The sequence below is a fragment of the Myotis brandtii genome, unplaced genomic scaffold (assembly GCF_000412655.1).
Source record: "Myotis brandtii unplaced genomic scaffold, ASM41265v1 scaffold898, whole genome shotgun sequence".
NCBI classification, from domain to species: domain Eukaryota; kingdom Metazoa; phylum Chordata; class Mammalia; order Chiroptera; family Vespertilionidae; genus Myotis; species Myotis brandtii.
Genome location: NW_005371683.1, coordinates 692,199 through 709,016, shown reverse-complemented (window position 1 = coordinate 709,016; position 16,818 = coordinate 692,199). Strand labels below are relative to the sequence as shown.

The 16,818-nt window shown below is 48.6% G+C and overlaps 1 protein-coding gene across 1 annotated transcript in view; it reads left to right on the top strand.

The window, feature by feature from the left end:
• Positions 1-16,651: 16,651 nt before the first annotated feature.
• The window catches only part of LOC102261760 (MAP kinase-activated protein kinase 2-like), a 9,117-nt gene continuing 8,950 nt past the window's right edge, over positions 16,652-16,818 (top strand). Inside the window, 1 exon segment of the mRNA XM_014532499.1 lies at positions 16,652-16,696. Coding sequence (XP_014387985.1) covers positions 16,652-16,696 — 45 coding nt within the window.

Genomic DNA, 16,818 nt, shown 5'->3' with positions numbered 1-16,818 from the left:
GTCAAACCCAGTAGAGGGATCTAACTGAGAGAGTGGGCCAAGACAAGAAGCAGATGGAGGAGTGGCAGAGACAAAAGCCTGACTTCACTCAAGTGTAGGAGTTTAGGAGCGATGAGGGGTGAAGCCCTGGAGGTAGACAATGCAGTCACACAGCCCCTGCAGCGCGAGCTTGCTAGGGAAGGGAAGAGGAGAAACGGGTAAATGTGGGAAGAGGCAGGGTGGAGGGCCAGGGATGCTTAAACATGTTACAAGGTCAGGGGAAGAGTCAGTTGAGCGGGAGTGGGACATGCTGTCACTTACCCACTTGAAAACCATCAGCCTCCTCTTTCCTGTGTGTTAAGTTCCTCCCCGCCTCAGGGGACAAGTCCCGGGAATCCCATTTCCTTCATCCCAGGATTGGTTTTGGATGGGCCTAGGGCAGGGGTGGGCAACCTTTTTGTGAGTGCGTGCCAAAATCAGCAAAATCTCTGACTCAAATTCTTCTGCGTGCCAACCCTAATTTTTGAGAACATGTTACGCCTCTTGATATCTTCTTAAGGTGTACGTATGTGAAGAACCTTGAAGAAATAATAAAATTCATTCGAGCGACAAAAACACAGTATATGATGATGAAAAATACATTTATTTTTTAATGTATACATGTACACTGATAGTCCGACAGAAAACTTTATGACTCCGTTTGATATTATCAGTGGGACTTTTGCTGCTGCATCACTGATGACAGAGATTTTACATCAGGTTTATATTTCGTGACCTTCAGAGATATGCACGAGCTACTACTTTCATCCGTCAGGCTACTCCTATTACGAGACTTAACAAAATTCATCACTGAGAACAAAGATTCACAAGCATATGTGGATGAAACCAAAACACTGGTCGGATCTAGGAAGGCAGGGAGAGTTAAGGCAGAGGCATAGAAATTGCTCTTCCCCTCTCTGGTCAATCCATGTCTATGGTCTTTAAGATAACTTGTTATGTAAAATTATTTATTTATCTAAGATGCACCTACACTGAATTTATCTGAAAAATAAAAAGTCAATATTAAGAAAAACATTGTAAATGGAAGATGCTAAGAGAGGGTTTCGCGTGCCAGCAAAAGTTACTGGCGTGCCATGTTTGGCACGCGTGCCAGGGGTTGCCCACCCATCGCCTAGGGCCTCTTGATGGCCAATGAGACATGAGGGGAAATCTGCGGAGGTTCTCTGGGAAATACGTTTTCTCTTGGTAAATACGGGAGAAAATACGCCCTTAGAATGTCAAGTTCTGTTTGGAGTCTTTGTTTTACACTTGCCTTTTCCTCTGCTCTGTTGAACCATGTTGTTGGGGGAGATGAAGCTTAGAGCTGCTCCAGTCTCCCTGCCACAGGGAAGGGATGAGCTGAGCTGGAAGGGGAGGTCCAGCCTGCTATGAGGATGGCAAGACCTGGATCCTCGCTGGGACCTGATGACTTCACCGAGCTGCCGGCCAACCTGAGATCGCCTTCCTTCAGTCTCATGATGCAACGTTAGCTTCTTTCCGGTTAAGTCACTGCTGGCTCCGGACGGAACGCATCCGCACCGAGGTGGGCGGTTGCCATATCCTGGACCCAAGGTAATTGAGTTTGTTCTTCAGATGAGGTCAGAGCATCACAAAGACTTTGAAAACTGTCAAGCTCAAGCATCTCTGCTTGGGGCTTCTTTCCTGAAGCAGCAGTCAAGGCCATCGCTTTAAAACAAGACCCTGAGCTGCCGGTCACTTTGTGATGGGCACTGACAGTTATGGACGTTGGGCCTCTCCGCCTTTCTGAAGTCAGGCCAAGTAAGCCCAAGCCTATAGTGCCAGGCAAGAGGCATCCCCAGCTCCTCACCGTTACCACCCCTATTGATTCCCGGGCAGGCAGGTCTTCCTGTCTTTCCACTGGGCCATATTTTGGATGTCATGCTTTCCTCTGGAATTTCAATAGAAGAACAGTGCACTCTTTTTTTTTAAAATATATCTTATTGATTTTTTACAGAGAGGAAGGGAGAGGGATAGAGAGTTAGAAACATCGATGAGAGAGAAACATCGATCAGCTGCCTCCTGCACACTCCCCACTGGGGATGTGCCCGCAACCAAGGTACATGCCCTTGACCGGAATCGAACCTGGGACCCTTGAGTCTGCAGGCCGACGCTCTATCCACTGAGCCAAACCGGTCAGGGCAGTGCACTCTTTTTTTTTTTTTTTAAATATGTTTTTATTGATTTCAGAGAAGAAGGGAGAGGGAGAGAGATAGACACATCAATGATGAGAGAGAGTCATTGAGCAGCTGTCTCCTGCACGGCCCACACTGGGGGGATCAAGTGCACAACCCTGGCATTTGCCCTGACTGGGAGTCAAACAGTGACTTCCTGGTTCATGGGTTGCCCCTCAACCACTGAGCCACCCTGGCTGGGCTATGTGCTCTCTTGATTGAGACTCCCAGAGGCTGGGCCTGAAGGAAAAGGAGAGATGTACAAAGGAGGCATTGCAGATGTACCCACAAGGCCCACCCTGCTCTTCTCGGGGCTAGTGAGGAATGCACGGGAGACTGGGAACAGAGAGCCCACCTGGAGCAGTTTACAATCGGGGGAGAGATAGTCCTGGAACAAACTAATAAAAGCCGAAGTGTAGCAAGCAGAGCGAAGGACTGATTTGGACACTCTGGGGTTGAAAGCAAGGAATCTGTTAGCCAGTTATTGGAATATTCTGGGCGAGAGAAAACTAGGGCAGTGGCAGGGAGATGCTAAAGAGGGGAGGATACGGGAGGCCGTGCTGAGCTAGAATCAGCAGGACGGCCAGCCAGTCAGATGTGGGCCGTGAGGAGAGGGATGGGTGAAAGGACCGCTCTCTTCTGCACAAGGAGCCCTGCGTTTTCATGTTGCACTGGGTCCTGCAAACTACGTAGCCAGGCCTGGGCCCTGCTGCTGCTGGGAAGAGAGGCAGAGGTGAGTGGCTAAACATCTATCCCTCCCATAGGCCCCGGAATGCCAGGACAGGGTTGAAATGAATAGGAATGATAATCTCATGGTCACAGCAGCCTGTTTGACAGGGTTCCTGTGGCCATGAGCTGAGCAAGTATATACGAAGGGTGTAGACCAGGGTCTGGCACATAGGGATCGCTATGTAAGCGTTTGATATTATTCTTATTCCACCCCCTGCACTGACGCAAGACCTGACAGCCCGAGGCTGATTTTTCACAGGGTCACAGTTCACTTTTCATTTTCACATTTCTAACCCATCACTCACCACGCAGGCCCAGGCTTATGATTGCACTTTAGGGAAAAAAAAAATTCAACAACAACAAATATCACAATGAATGAAGGTGTGAGATCACATCCTCTCATCCTCCGCTAGACAATGCTTCAGGGTGCGTGTGTGAGTGTGTGTGTGTGTGTGTGTGTGTGTGTGTGTATGTGTGTGTGTGTGTGTGTGTGTGTGTGTGTGTGTCTTTGTGCCTGAGAGGAAGGTTTTCTTTTCTTTTAAAATTTTTTTTTAACTCAATTAATTAGGGTCTCTCTGGGGTGGTTTTCTTTTCTTTTCCTGCCTCCTTTGTTCCTGTAGACCTCCCTCCCTCCCCTTCTCCTCAGACCCCCAAGGGCAGGGCAGGATCTACAGGAAGACTGCCACTCTGATCATCAGGATAATGGCTCCCTCCCCCACTTCCCTCCACTCCCTTCTGAGTCCCCAGAGCCTGTGGAGGGCTCACCTTTGTCCCTCGAGTACAGCTGGTCACTGGCGATTAAAAGAATGAAAATACTGGCTTGACACCTCCATTCCGTGAACCCTTGTTCCTGACCAAAGTCTGGAGGCTGGAGGCGGCTCCTCCTACCCCATCTTAATCTGAGATCCTAATCCCAGCACATTCTCAGAAAGAGCGAACTCTCTCTCATTGTCCTCGGGTTTGCAGTCTGCAGGGACTGCATATTTTTTCCTTAGCAGAAATAGTTGTGGTTTTTCCTAACTACTTTGCAAGTTCCCCCATGCAGTTGGAAATTCCCTTCTTGGTTACAACTCTGAAAGGTTGCAGCAGAAGCCTGGCCTGGTTCTAGTTTCCTGTTGACCTGCTGTGGGACTCTAGGAAATTACCCCTAAACCTCCTGGGCCTCGAATCACAAGGACTTCCTTGATTGGGGCAGGTTGGAGGATGGAAAGGTCCTGGGAGGATTTATTTTTGGAGGACCTTGCGGGGAGAGATATGCAAACATCCGTAGGGTGAGCACACCCATTTGGGGGAAACTACCAACCCATTTAGATTCCCCCTCTTGGAAAAAACTATGAGGTTAATAATTTCCATTGTTAATTCCTATCCCCCACCGTCACCTCCATGCCTGTCTCCACCCCCAGCTGTTGACTGATAGAATAGATAAACTGCACTGTCCCCCTCCCACTTTGTGCACTTACACACACTTCTGGGAGGCCCTAGATAAATAGGAGGCAAAGGCAAGGCAGTGGCATTATTATTATCATGATGATGATTACTATGCTTTCAGCATGAGAAACAGGAAGTGAAACTGACTAAAAGGCCCAGTGATAATGCCTGGCCCCAGCCCCTCGGCCAGGCCTACAGGCGAAGAAGCCAGCCAGGGAAAACTGTGCATTCACGTGTGTTCACGTGTGTGTTCACGTGCATGCATGCATGTGGCACACATGTGTGTGTTTTACAAATGTCCTTAAATAGCCAGTTTCCAGGACCTGTGATCATTCAACCTGACTGTAAGGCCATGCTTCCTCCTCCATGTGACAGCCTCCGGGTCCTTCCTTATTGCTTCCTTCCCCCTTTCCTAAAGAGAGCTTCCTCGGCTGTCAGCAGCCAGTGACGAATGGCTTCCTCTCCACACACCTTATCTGCCGGGGCCAGGCCCGGCCTCCACATCTCCTCTGGAGCCCGTTTTGTCCCCGTCCCTGGACCCGCGGCCTTTCTCCCTCTCCCTTCAGGGGAGCCGTGTGTTCTCTTCTGGCCGGGCCGCCTGACACTCCGTCCGCTCGGCTGATTATTCACACCCTTTGTCTTTCTCAGGAATCGATGACGGGTAAGCGGTAGTCAGACCACAGGCGTCAGGGCCAGAGTAATGATCCCACGTGGGCATTTATTTCCATCCGCAGCACCGCGGGCCTCTGGAAAGTCTGAAAGGCAGCGAACCGACCTGATTGTCCTACGACCTTGCCAGCTCCACTTCCCAGGAAGAAAGGAGCAGACAGCTGGGTGGGGAGTGAAGGAGCCAAGCTGGTGTTTCCGAAATGCCTCCTCACGTGGACACTGTTCTGAAAGACACAAAGGGAACAGAAGAGAGAAAGGCATCAAGGAGGGACAGCAAAGAGAGGTAGAGTGGGAGGTCGGGCTCTTGTCCTGGTCCCTGGGCCCCTGCCTTTCTGTGGCTTTCAGACCAAGATCTTGAGCCAAATTCATAGGTGATTGGAATTCTGGTTTGGGAAAAGCCTAACCGTGTCAGTCTCATTATGATTTTTCGGAGCCTAGAATCGGGGTCCGGTGCAGCCCCCCAGGGCTTGGGATGGAGATGAGGTCACAGCCGGGTGATTGATGGAAGAAGAAAGACTCGAAGACAGAGCTTTATTCCACGCGGCAGCAGCTGTCTGTCTTTGGGTGGTCCCTTTCCAGCTGGCCCTGCTCCCTGCTCAGGAGAGCATGGCGCCAAAGAAGACAGGGTCCTAGCTTCCTGCATTTATTTATTTTATTTTTAAAAAACATTTTTATTGATTTCAGAGAGGAAGGGAGAGGGAGAGAGAGATGGAAACTTCAATGATGAGAGAGAATCACTGATTGGCTGCCTCCTGCACTCCCCCTACTGGGGATCAAGCCCACAATCCGGGTATGTGCCCTAACCCGGAATTGAACCCCGGACCCTTCAGTCCGCAGGCTGACACTCTATCCACGGAGCCAAACCGTTCAGGGCCCAGCTTCCTGCATTTAAATCCCCACTTCAGTCCTTGCTTCAAGTTACTTAAATTCACACTGTGCCTCAGTTTCCTTGTCTGGACACCTGGAAATGTATTAGTAGCACCTACCTTATAGAGTTGTTATGGGGACTGATTGAGTTAACACATGGGAAGCACTTAGAACCATGTCAGGAACATAATAGATGCTCAATTAGTGGGAGCTGGTAGCATGAGTTTTATTTCTCTTTCTCTGGGTGCCATCTGCCATCCTCCAACCCATCTATTCAGCAGAACTATGTCAAAACGATGTGTCATATGCTGTGACAGACATTGGGCAAGTCGCTCGGGCTGGATACAACGTTTGCAAAACATAAATCTCCTCAGAGGCTTCACTCCCTGCCCAGGTTTCTCTGATTTCTTAACACAGCGCAGAACACACAAGAATCCCATTCATTCTGGTCCCCGAGCTATTCCCGTGGCCTGTTCTCCTCCATATGCTTTTCTGCTTCCCTGTCCTTCCTTTTCCCAACTTTCCGGGAAGGCATGTCCCAGGTGTGCTGGGAGTCCCAGCAGGTCCTTCTCCTTCTCCTTCTCCAATTTGTCCTGGCGAGGGAGCCTGGGAGGGGCAGGGTCCCGGAAGCTGCTGGTCTTCCCACTCAGCACTCCCCCTTCCCAGCGCTGGGCTCCTCCACATGCTCTCCGGGGAAGCTGGAGGAGGGCCACTAGCTCTGTAATAACCGCACCGCTTCGTAGTAAACAAGAACCAGATTCCTGGGGAGTGACGTGGGTGAGAGCTCTGCGGCGGGCAGCTGTGATTACACCAACACTGAAGAAACTGCTCTGCTCAGCCCTGACCTGTCGGGGGAGGCCGGGAAGGCTGCCCGCACGCCCCCCTGTGCTACCTTTCCGGCATTCTCCGCCTGGGTTACGGGGCCTTTGCAGACACAAGCGAGCAGCCAGCCCGCCCCAGATTCGACCTCCTGGTTCACACTCAGCCAGGGAGCATCTGCCCCCATCTCTCCTTTTTTAGGATTTGTTCCACTCTCTTCCCTACTCCTGCATCCAGCTCCCGCCCTTAGCTGTCAGCCCCCACTTCCCATCGCTCCGTGGGGAATTGTATGCTTCCCTCACCCGTGTCAGGGGGAGCAAAAGCCTCACTCCTGGGAGGACACCTGCATCCCAGGCACCAAGAGCAAAGGATGAGCTAGAGGTTGGCGCTGGCTCATGGACTGACATTGTGTGGCATGGCTGGTCCAGGGTCTTCTTCTTCTTCTTCTTCTTCTTCTTCTTCTTCTTCTTCTTCTTCTTCTTCTTCTTCTTCTTCTTCTTCTTCTTCTTCTTCTTCTTCTTCTTCTTCTTCTTCTTCTTCTTCTTCTTCTTCTTCTTCTTCTTTTCAATACATTTTTATTGATTTCAGAGAGGAAGGGAGAGGGAGAGAGAGAGAGAACTATCAGCGATGGGAGAGAATCATTGATCGGCTGCCTCCTGCAAGCCCTCTACTGGGGATTGAGCCCGCAACCCAGGCATATGGCCTGACCTGGAATCAAACCATGACCTCCTGGTTCATAGATCCACGCTCAACCACTGAGCCACGCTGACCAGGCCAGGACTTTCCTCTTGACAGCAGGCCTCCTAAGTTTAGGATCTGATATCCTGGGATTGAGCCCAAACCCAGTCCCTGCTGGTTCGGAGATGAGAGGTTGGGCTGGCTGGGATACCTCTAGAAGTTACATGAGAAGCTGGGTGGCGGGGGGTTAGGGCGGTAGGGAGCAGTTTACCGTATCTCCTTTGGGCTATTGCATTTTGTATCATGTGAATGTGTTAAAGGTTCAAAAAAAAAATTCTGTGACCTTGTCAATCTCCTACATGTTAACATAGAGAAGAGTCCTTTGTCCCTCTCCTTACGGCAGAAGGGACAGTGAGACATCTGCATTGGGGAGGTCTCGCTGGGGCCTGACTTCAGGCTTAGAAGCGGCTGTCAGAGGCAGGTGGCTGCTCGGGGTTGAGAGTTCCCCTGTGTCTCAGTGACTCAGATTCTTGCACTAGGAGGGCACACACTAGTGAGTGCAATGGTCCAGGAGGGAGTAGGGTGACCCTGCTGCCCTGTGGGGTCCCTCCAGCCTGGAGGCCAGGGCCCTCTTATCCAATGAACAGCAGGAGCCCCCCTGGCCCCTGAAACACACACACACACACACACACACACACACACACACACACACACTGCAGAGGTCAACAGGAGCAGGCCACTTGTGTTGCTTGGTTGCCTGTGTATTTGGGAGCCAGTAGGAAGGAAATGAGCCAGGGTCAGCACCCTGGGGACCCAGCACCCTCCCTGGAAGATGCCAGAAGCTGCCTCCATTGTCCAGGCACTGTGTATCGCTCTGTAGCACCTTTGTTTCTTGAAACACATCTCTCTCTCTTTTCATTCTAAAGTCTTACATGTACGCTCTATGTTGAAGTTTGCCAGGCACATTCGCATACATTACCCATGGTTCCCTAGTGCCCAAAGGCTGAGGCCTTAGTGGAATTTCTAGTCCTGAAGTCTGCCTCTTGCCTCACATCTTGACACTTTTCCCTACACACCCTACATTCCCCGCCCATGCTGACTCCCTGCTGCTTCTAAACAGGCCATGCCCTTCCTCATCTCGCTCCATTCCCCACTCATTGTTACCTCTGTCTCCTCTGCCTGGAGGGTTCCTGCCCATCTTTAGATGTCTCTGTAGTGGAGCTGGACTTTCTGCTGAATCTTCTCTGTTTCTGAGCCCTGGAACACCATGCTTACACCCTCTCAAGGCTACACCATTAGGATAGCTATTACCAAAACCAACAAACCAAAAAAAAACCCCTGGAAATAACAAGTGTTAGCTAAAATGTGGAGAAGGGCCCTAACCGATTTGGCTCAGTGGATGGAGCGTCAGCCTGCGGACTGAAGGGTCCCGGGTTCGATTCCAGTCAAGGGCATGTACCTTGGTTGCGGGCATATCCCTAGTAGGGGATGTGCAGGAGGCAGCTGATCGATGTTTCTCTCTCATCGATGTTTCTAACTCTCTATCCCTCTCCCTTCCTCTCTGTAAAAAATCAATAAAATATATTAAAAAAATAAAATAAAATGTGGAGAAGGCCCCGCCTGCAAGGCTCAGTGGTTGAGCGACGTCCTATGAACCAGGAGGTCATGGTTCAATTCTCTGTTGGGGCACCCAGGTTGTGGGGCATGCAGGAGGCAGTCAATCAATGATTCTCTCTCATCATTGATGTTTCGATCTCTCTCTCCTTCTTCCTTCCTCTCTGAAATCAATAAAAATATATTTTTTAAAAAGGACAAATATTGTATGACTCCACGTGCGTGAGTTTCCTAGAGGAGTCAGATGTATAAAGACAGAGAGTAGAATAGTGGGTGCCAGGGGCTGGGGGGGTGGTGGTGGTGAAGGGTAGGAGTGGGGAGTTATGTTTAATGGATACAGAGTATCAGTGTGGGAAGATGGAAAGGTCTGGACATGGCTATGGTGATGATTGTACAACAATGCGAATGTGCTTAATGCCACTGAACTGTACACTTAAAAACAATGAAAAAGACAAAATGTACGTTATGTATATAAGGCACTCAAGCCCAGGGGGCCTCGGGTCTTTCCACACGAGCACAGTACTTGGTGCTAATTGGTGCTCAGTCCATGTTGGTTGATATAAAAGGGGGCACAAGGTGGATGGTGGGGAGGCATGTGCAGGTCTCGGGCTGGCCCCATGCCAACTCCTCTCTCTCAATACATCCAACTCTCCCCTGTACCTACGGCCCCGCTGGAGGGGGCTGCAGACGCCTACCCAGCACTGTGGGCTGACCCCTCACCAGCATCACCGAGCGAGCTTTCAGAATGACAGGCGCGTACTTGCCTGCATCCTGTGTTATATGGGTCACACAAAAGGAAGAACTTCCTCTGTGCGGTGAGGCCCTGGAAGGTCTGAGAGTCTAAGGTTTTAAGGCCACGCACCTACCAGTCTGTACGATGAGGTGAGTGTGGTGTTTGGGGGAAGGAGAGAGATCAGTGGTTTGCACAGGTCCTTTCCCTCTCTACAAGGTAACAGCGTTCATCACCTGATGAGGAATGTAGGGGGAAATCCTGGTTCCTACCCCTGCCGTGGGATGAGCAAAAGCAAAACGTAACATGTACCACAGATGCCTTCCATGTTTAGGTTTTCCTCAAAAGCTTATGCATGCTGGGGTCCCAGCTACGAATGCTAACAGAATCTCAGTCATGGCCTTGAACTCTGAGCGAGTCTTTGGAATCCGGGTAAGCTGCAGGTCACAGTCTGTTTGCTTCTTTCTCCCCAGCCACGCGCACAGGCTGGGATGGGCTCGTACTAAGAGCACTTAAGAACATGAACCCTGACGTGTGGAAAAAGCCAGAGTCTGAATTCCAGCTCTTCCCACCCCCGTGTGATGACTCCGGCCAGGCATGTAACCTTTGTGAGGCAGAGTGTTTTCAAGGATCAGAATAGCAGAAATAATATTACTTATAGCCTGTGGAGGAGATTGGTTTGAAAGTACCTATTATGTAATAACAGCTCACATTTGTAGAGGCCAATGACTATGTATCATTAACCGTTCAAACTGTCGCCTGTGCATTGAATCTAAGGAACAGCATCCATCACCCCTCCATTACAGAAAGGGAAGGCTGAGGAGCAGTTAATACAGTGCTAATTGGTGGAGAAGGAATTTGAACTCAGGGGTTGATTTCACCATGCTCTGCTGCCTCAAAATTATATTCTCATAGGAAGCTGTTTATCATTATACCCTTAGGGAATCACTACCCACTCCACACACACACTCTACACATACTACACCTTTTCTATAGCTTTCCTACCCTCCCATTTACTTAAGTGATGAAGGGGAGAAAAAATCCAGGGGTCACTAGGTCACCAGGCAAAGACCGAATGACCCTTCCTGTTGTGTTCCTGGAGGCCAATCCCCCTTCCCCTTTTCCCCTTCCCCAATTTACTCTCCAGGCTAAAGGCTCATCTGAGTTGCAATGGCCATGGCAGGTATAGGCTGGACGGGAGGGGCAGAGCTTTTAAACAGGGACAGTAACCTTGGGCCAGCTTAGCTATGGCGGAGTACTTCTTTCTTTTCCCTCTGGTTCCCATACTAAGCCACAGAATTTATGATTAGGCATGTTATAGTCCTAAGAGTCCCATCTTGTAGTCTATTTGGACCAAGTTATGTCTGTTGATGTGCTGGGGCTAAGTTTCTGTTCCCCTTTGGGTACTTCCTTCTTTCTCTTTCCATTCCCATTCTTCCCTATTGTTCCAGCTGCTCCCCGCTGTGGTATTACATGGTCAAAGGATGGGGTGCAGAAAGGGCATTGAGGTTGGGAGGGGGGGCGGAGCACGGTCCTCTGGGTTGTGCATTGCTGACAGCACCTGCGTTGAGTAGAATTTCCTCCTATGGATCAGACCTTAGCACTTGCAGGGATTTCAGAAATGTTTGTGACCAATGGTTCTTATATAGCTGTCATTCTTGTTTTGGAGAATTTCTCATGTCATGAAAGAATCATTAGTGTATGACATGAAGACGGCTTCTCTCTCCTCGGCCTAAAGTCATCTTTCTTTCCAAGTGTGACTTTTCAGTGGACAGAGTTTTCCCGTGACTCACGTTCTCTTCTGCATCGTTTTGTTTGCTGTAGCAGAGTAGATACAAAGACCGCCCTCTCTGTGTGCAAATGCATATCCAACAGCCTATGGATAACCCTATCTCATCAAGGGTACGCCACCTGAAAACTTCCAGGAAGTTCACCTCAGGAGAGTTCTAGCCTCTGTCATCATGCATAAGGTCCTCAGATCACAGTAAAACAGAACCTTTTCACTGCCTGATGGTGCCAAGCCAGGGTGGGGAAAACTTCGAGAAGAGAGGTTGTCATGGGTTGGTGATTTGTCCTACAATATAACCCAGACATTCAAATCAACACAGGCTTCTACTTGAGGATTAATGGGATGTGGGAGATTTAAAGTTTATCTAAAATGAAAGTATAGCTCATAGCTCTTTAGGCTATTTCTGCCCAGAAATGGCACATACTATACTTCTGACATCAAGAAGAATATGTGGGTATATGTCTGCTCAGGATTCAGAGTCGGGGACATGAACATGGACTTTGGGGAGATTTAAAGTTTATCTAAAATGAAAGTATAGCTCTAGGTCAGCAAGAACTGGGTCCTGTCCTTTGCTAGCTGTGTGACCCTAGGAAAATTATTTAATTTCTCCAGGACTCGGTTTTCTCATGAATAAAAGAGATACATGAGGATAACAGTACATACTTCACAAGGTTGTGTACAGTAAGGATAAGGTTGGTCTGTGAATGATGGAAAAAAAGGACATCAGTTACTGTAACAAGGAGATTTATTTCTCTTTCTTAAAAGCCTGGGTAAATGGTTTAGGGCTGATAAGATGAATGCATGCTCCCTAGGAATAAGCTTCTTCTATTCTTTTGCTCTGTCATCCTCAACTTGTGGCCTCCACTTCACGAACCAAGATAGCTGCTCAAGCTCCAGCCATTACATTTTCATTCCAGCCGGCAGGAAAGAGAAGAGAGGAGGCGAAGAAGGCCCTACCTCTCCCCTTCAGCCACTTCCACCTACAAGTCATGAGCTTGAACTTAAGCTCATGCGCACAGTCAGCTGCGATGGAGGCTGGGAAATGTCATTTTTATTCCAGTCACGTGCTTAGTTAAATATCAGAGCTTCTTTACTATCAAAGAGGGGGGAAATGGGGATTGGCGCAAACAATCTGCCACAGTTCTTTTGAGATTTAAATGAGATGATGCAGGTGGAGGGCTGAGCACAGTGTTGGCTTCAGAGTAGGCATTCAACGATCATTGTCATCATCATCATCATCTTCACCGTGAGAAGGTGGGGAATACTCTGAAACTAGGACAAGATATTTCCTTATTTGAACTTCATCTTGCTGCTAAAGTCACCCTTATCCAGCTCTCTTTTAAGACACTGTGACTTTCATCTCTCATGAACGTCAGACACCTATGCCTTTAATGTGCCCTTATGAAACAAAACTATATAAAAGGAAAGCAAGGGGCCCGGCCAGCATGGCTCAGTGGTTGAGTTTTGACCTATGAACCAAGAGGTCACGGTTCAATTTCTGGTCAGGGCATATGCCCTGGGTTGTGAGCTCGATCCCCAGTGGGGGGCATGCAGGAGGCAGCCAATCGATGATTCTCTCTCATTATTGATGTTTTTTATCTCCTTCTCTTTAAAATCAATAAAATTATATTTTAAAAAAGAAAATAAAATGCAGAAATGCAAGCTTTAACAAAATAAAAGGAAAGCAAGGGAATGGTGACTTTAATTTTAGGTAGTGGATTTGCAGATGATTATTGCATTATTAACAATAACTAATAAATAAAAGCAGAGATACATGGGCCAATGATCCAATGATGAGAGTGTGTCATGAATCAAGGATTATAATGAACCCAATACTATGTACTTGAGGTCTTTAAATTGTCTTTATGTGTACAATTTTGCATGACGTATGTGTTTGCATGCAAATAATAGACAAAAATAGCATTTTCTATTTTCATAGCCAATGATGAGAGTGTGTCATGAATCAAGGATTATAATTCACCCAATCCTATGTACTTGAGGTCTTTAAATTGTCTTTATATGTGTACAATTTTGCATGACATATGTGTTTGCATGCAAATAACAGACAAAAATAGCATTTTCTATTTTCATAGACTTTTAACTTTTCAAGGGCTTCTGCACATATCCAGAAAAACTGTCCAAGTAGCTCATTACAGATGGTTGAGTTTGATGTTCCGGGACTTTGGACTTCTGTGTCCTGAGGGAAAATATTTCATTTAATCCTTCCGGTAGCTCTGCGAGGTAGGCAGGACAAATGTTATTATCACTGTTTTGCAGATGACAAAGAGGGAACTGAGAGGGCAAGGGGCTTTCGTAAGGTTTCATAGCTAATTAGTCCTGGAATGGAACTTAAGACTCTGCATCTCTTGCCTAGTGCTTCTTTCTTTCGTCCACCTCACTCCCCAGTTATTCATCCATTACACACTTATTCCGTGTCTGTCACATGTCAGTAACATTGCGCTTATGTATTTGTGTTTGTACATGTGTGTATTTTCTGGGCCTGACGTGCAGTTTATGTCATCTCTATACAAGCCCTTAGAGCCCTTGTATGCCCCAGGCCTGACCAGCCCATGTAACTCCAGGAGAAATCCCCAGCTGGGGTTTCAGCTATCTTGTTATTCCTAAGTCACTGGGCTTCGGCACATTTCCTAGAGCCGCTGCGAGGTAGGCCAGGCAGCTTTGGTATCAGGGACAGATCCCCAGGCAGTGGGCTCAGAACGGAAGAGCAAGCCAGCAATGCCTCAGTAATGATAATGACTGTTTCATGATACTTTATAGTTTATGAAGGGGTCTTATAAACACCATCTCGTTTCATTCTCACTCAGCCCTAAAATGATTAAACACCATCTCGTTTCATTCTCACTCAGCCCTAAAATACATTTTATTATTTCTCTCTCTCTCTCTCTCTCTCTCTTTTTTAGGTGCAAAGAGAGGATAAATGACTCGCTCACGGTTACTCAATTTGAGGACAGACTTGAATTCAGGTCATTTGTCTCTAAATTCTGTTCTCTTTCCATGGTGCCCGGCCGCCTCTGTAAAAGCAAAAAGAGCTTATTGTCTTTCTAGCCCTGTGAAGAGGAGCAGGTGACAGCTCAGTGGCCAGCAGCAGGAAGCCCCCAGTGACCCTCCGCAGAGGGAAAAAGACCAACTCAGAGCCCCGAGCGGCCTCCTATCAGCTGAGAAAGACAACGGAGCAGTTGGAGGTTTCCACCCTCCCCCATCCCTGCGTCCTCCCTTATCTCAGTCCGTGGGCATCTCCCAAGTGTCCTTGGGGAGGTGACAGCAATACACAGAAGCAGGCAAAGGTGTCTTCCAATCTCTATGGCCTCTGGCAGTCTCTGTGTCTTTCAAGAGTCAGGGGTTTGGGGAACTGTCTAACCGCATCCATCCTCTTGCACAGGAGGAAGCTCCGGTTCCTGCTGCCAGAGGCGAACCCCTCGGCCTGGTCTCCCAGACCTGTGTCTGTGCCCCTCTCCCGATGCTGTCCACTTCTCCCTGTCTGTCTTCTTCCCCGCAGATTAACGCCCCCCCCCACCAGGCTGAGCGTGGCACCTTGTCCTCCGTCAATGTGTGCACCACATGAACTCTGCCTGAAAAGGACAAATATCTGTGTCAGGGGAGCTGTTTCTCTCCTTGACCCACGGAGGGAGTCCTGTTCAGTCCACCCTTCACTACTTCCTGCCTTGCCTCAGCCCCGAAGGGCCCCTATTTTCCGGATGTCCCCTTTTCTCTTTCTTCCTAAGCAGGGTCTCCCTGGACAAGGGGGCTCGATAGTGTTGGGGGTGGGGGGGATGTTAAAGGCCAAGTGTGGTCCTAGGTCATGCCCTGTTCTCTAATTTGGCCTTATCAGTAATTAATATCAGGTTTGGTCGCCACCTGTCTGGTTCCTTTGTCTTATTTCTCAACTGTTATGCCGGTCAGAGGAGGGAGTAGGTCAGTAGGGATGTATTTAATGAGCATCTGCAAACCCCACCAGAAATGTGTACAGAGGCCTTCTGAAAGAAAAATCAACCAAAAAAATGAGTTCGCGTGTCACCTCTGACATGCGTGTCATAGGTTCGCCATCACTGTCCTAGGTCATGCCCCGTTCTTTAATTTGGACTTATCAGTAATTAATATCAGGTTTGGTTGCCACCTGTCTGGTTCCTTTGTCTTATTCTCAACTGTTATACTGGTCAGAGGAGGGAGTAGGTCAATAGGGATGTATTTAATGAGCATCTGCAAACCCCACCAGAAATGTGTACAGAGGCCTTCTGGCCGCTTATATTTATGGCCTCCCCAGTCCCTTCCCACACACTATAGGCCCAGCTAGATCCTCATTCTCTTCCCCAGAGATATAGGGCTAACCTGGACTGGAACACCCCTTCTTCAAAAACACCCTCTTCTCCTCAGGGCTGTAGGTTCAGGGTCTAACTTTTCCACATTGGACATTAGAACCTATTCACTGCACCTTCCCATTTGTTACCCTGTCTTCTAATTCTCTCTGCAACCCTATGACAAGGTGTTACTATATTGCTCAGTTTGCTATATTGCTCAGTTTCACGCAGTCCTGGTAAAGCTCCCTGGATTCAGGCCGTCTGCTTCTCAATTCATCCTCTTCCCACTCTGTCATATATATATTTTTTAATTGATTTCAGAGAGGAAGGGAGAGAGAGAGATAGAACATTAATGATGAGAGAGAATCATTGATTGGCTGCCTCCTGCACGCCCCCTCCAGGATGGTGGTGGTGGGGATCGAGCCGCCAACCGGAGCATGTGCCCTTGGCCGGAATCGAACCTGGGACCCTTCAGTCCGCAGGCCACTGAGCCAAACCGGCTAGGGCTAAAGCAAATTGCCATGAAACAAATGTTCAAAGGAATAATTACTAAATTGTCAAAGTTACTTAAATATTTACGGGTAAACAATACATGCACGAGGAAAGAAATGCAAACAACCAGAGGACATAGCAAAACAAGTACAAAATTCAGAGTTAAGATTTGCTGCACACCTATTCCTACGAGGAATGGCCTCCAGCTCCAGCCCACCCCTGAGGTCGCATCCAGCCCATGTTTCCTAGTCATCCTTCGCCTTCAAAATACACCCCCATCTCCCAATTGGCTGCTGCCAAGAGCCAGACAATGGGAGAAAAGTGGGTTTTCTATCTGGACTGTGTAGTTACTTTCGTACGCCTCCCCCTTCCCTTTGCGTGGCCCAGATTAATGAAGAACTAGGATTTCTCGGTCTCCCACTCCCAGGCTCCAGTCCCACAGCTCCCAGCTCCCAGCTCCCAGCCCCCAGCCCCGCC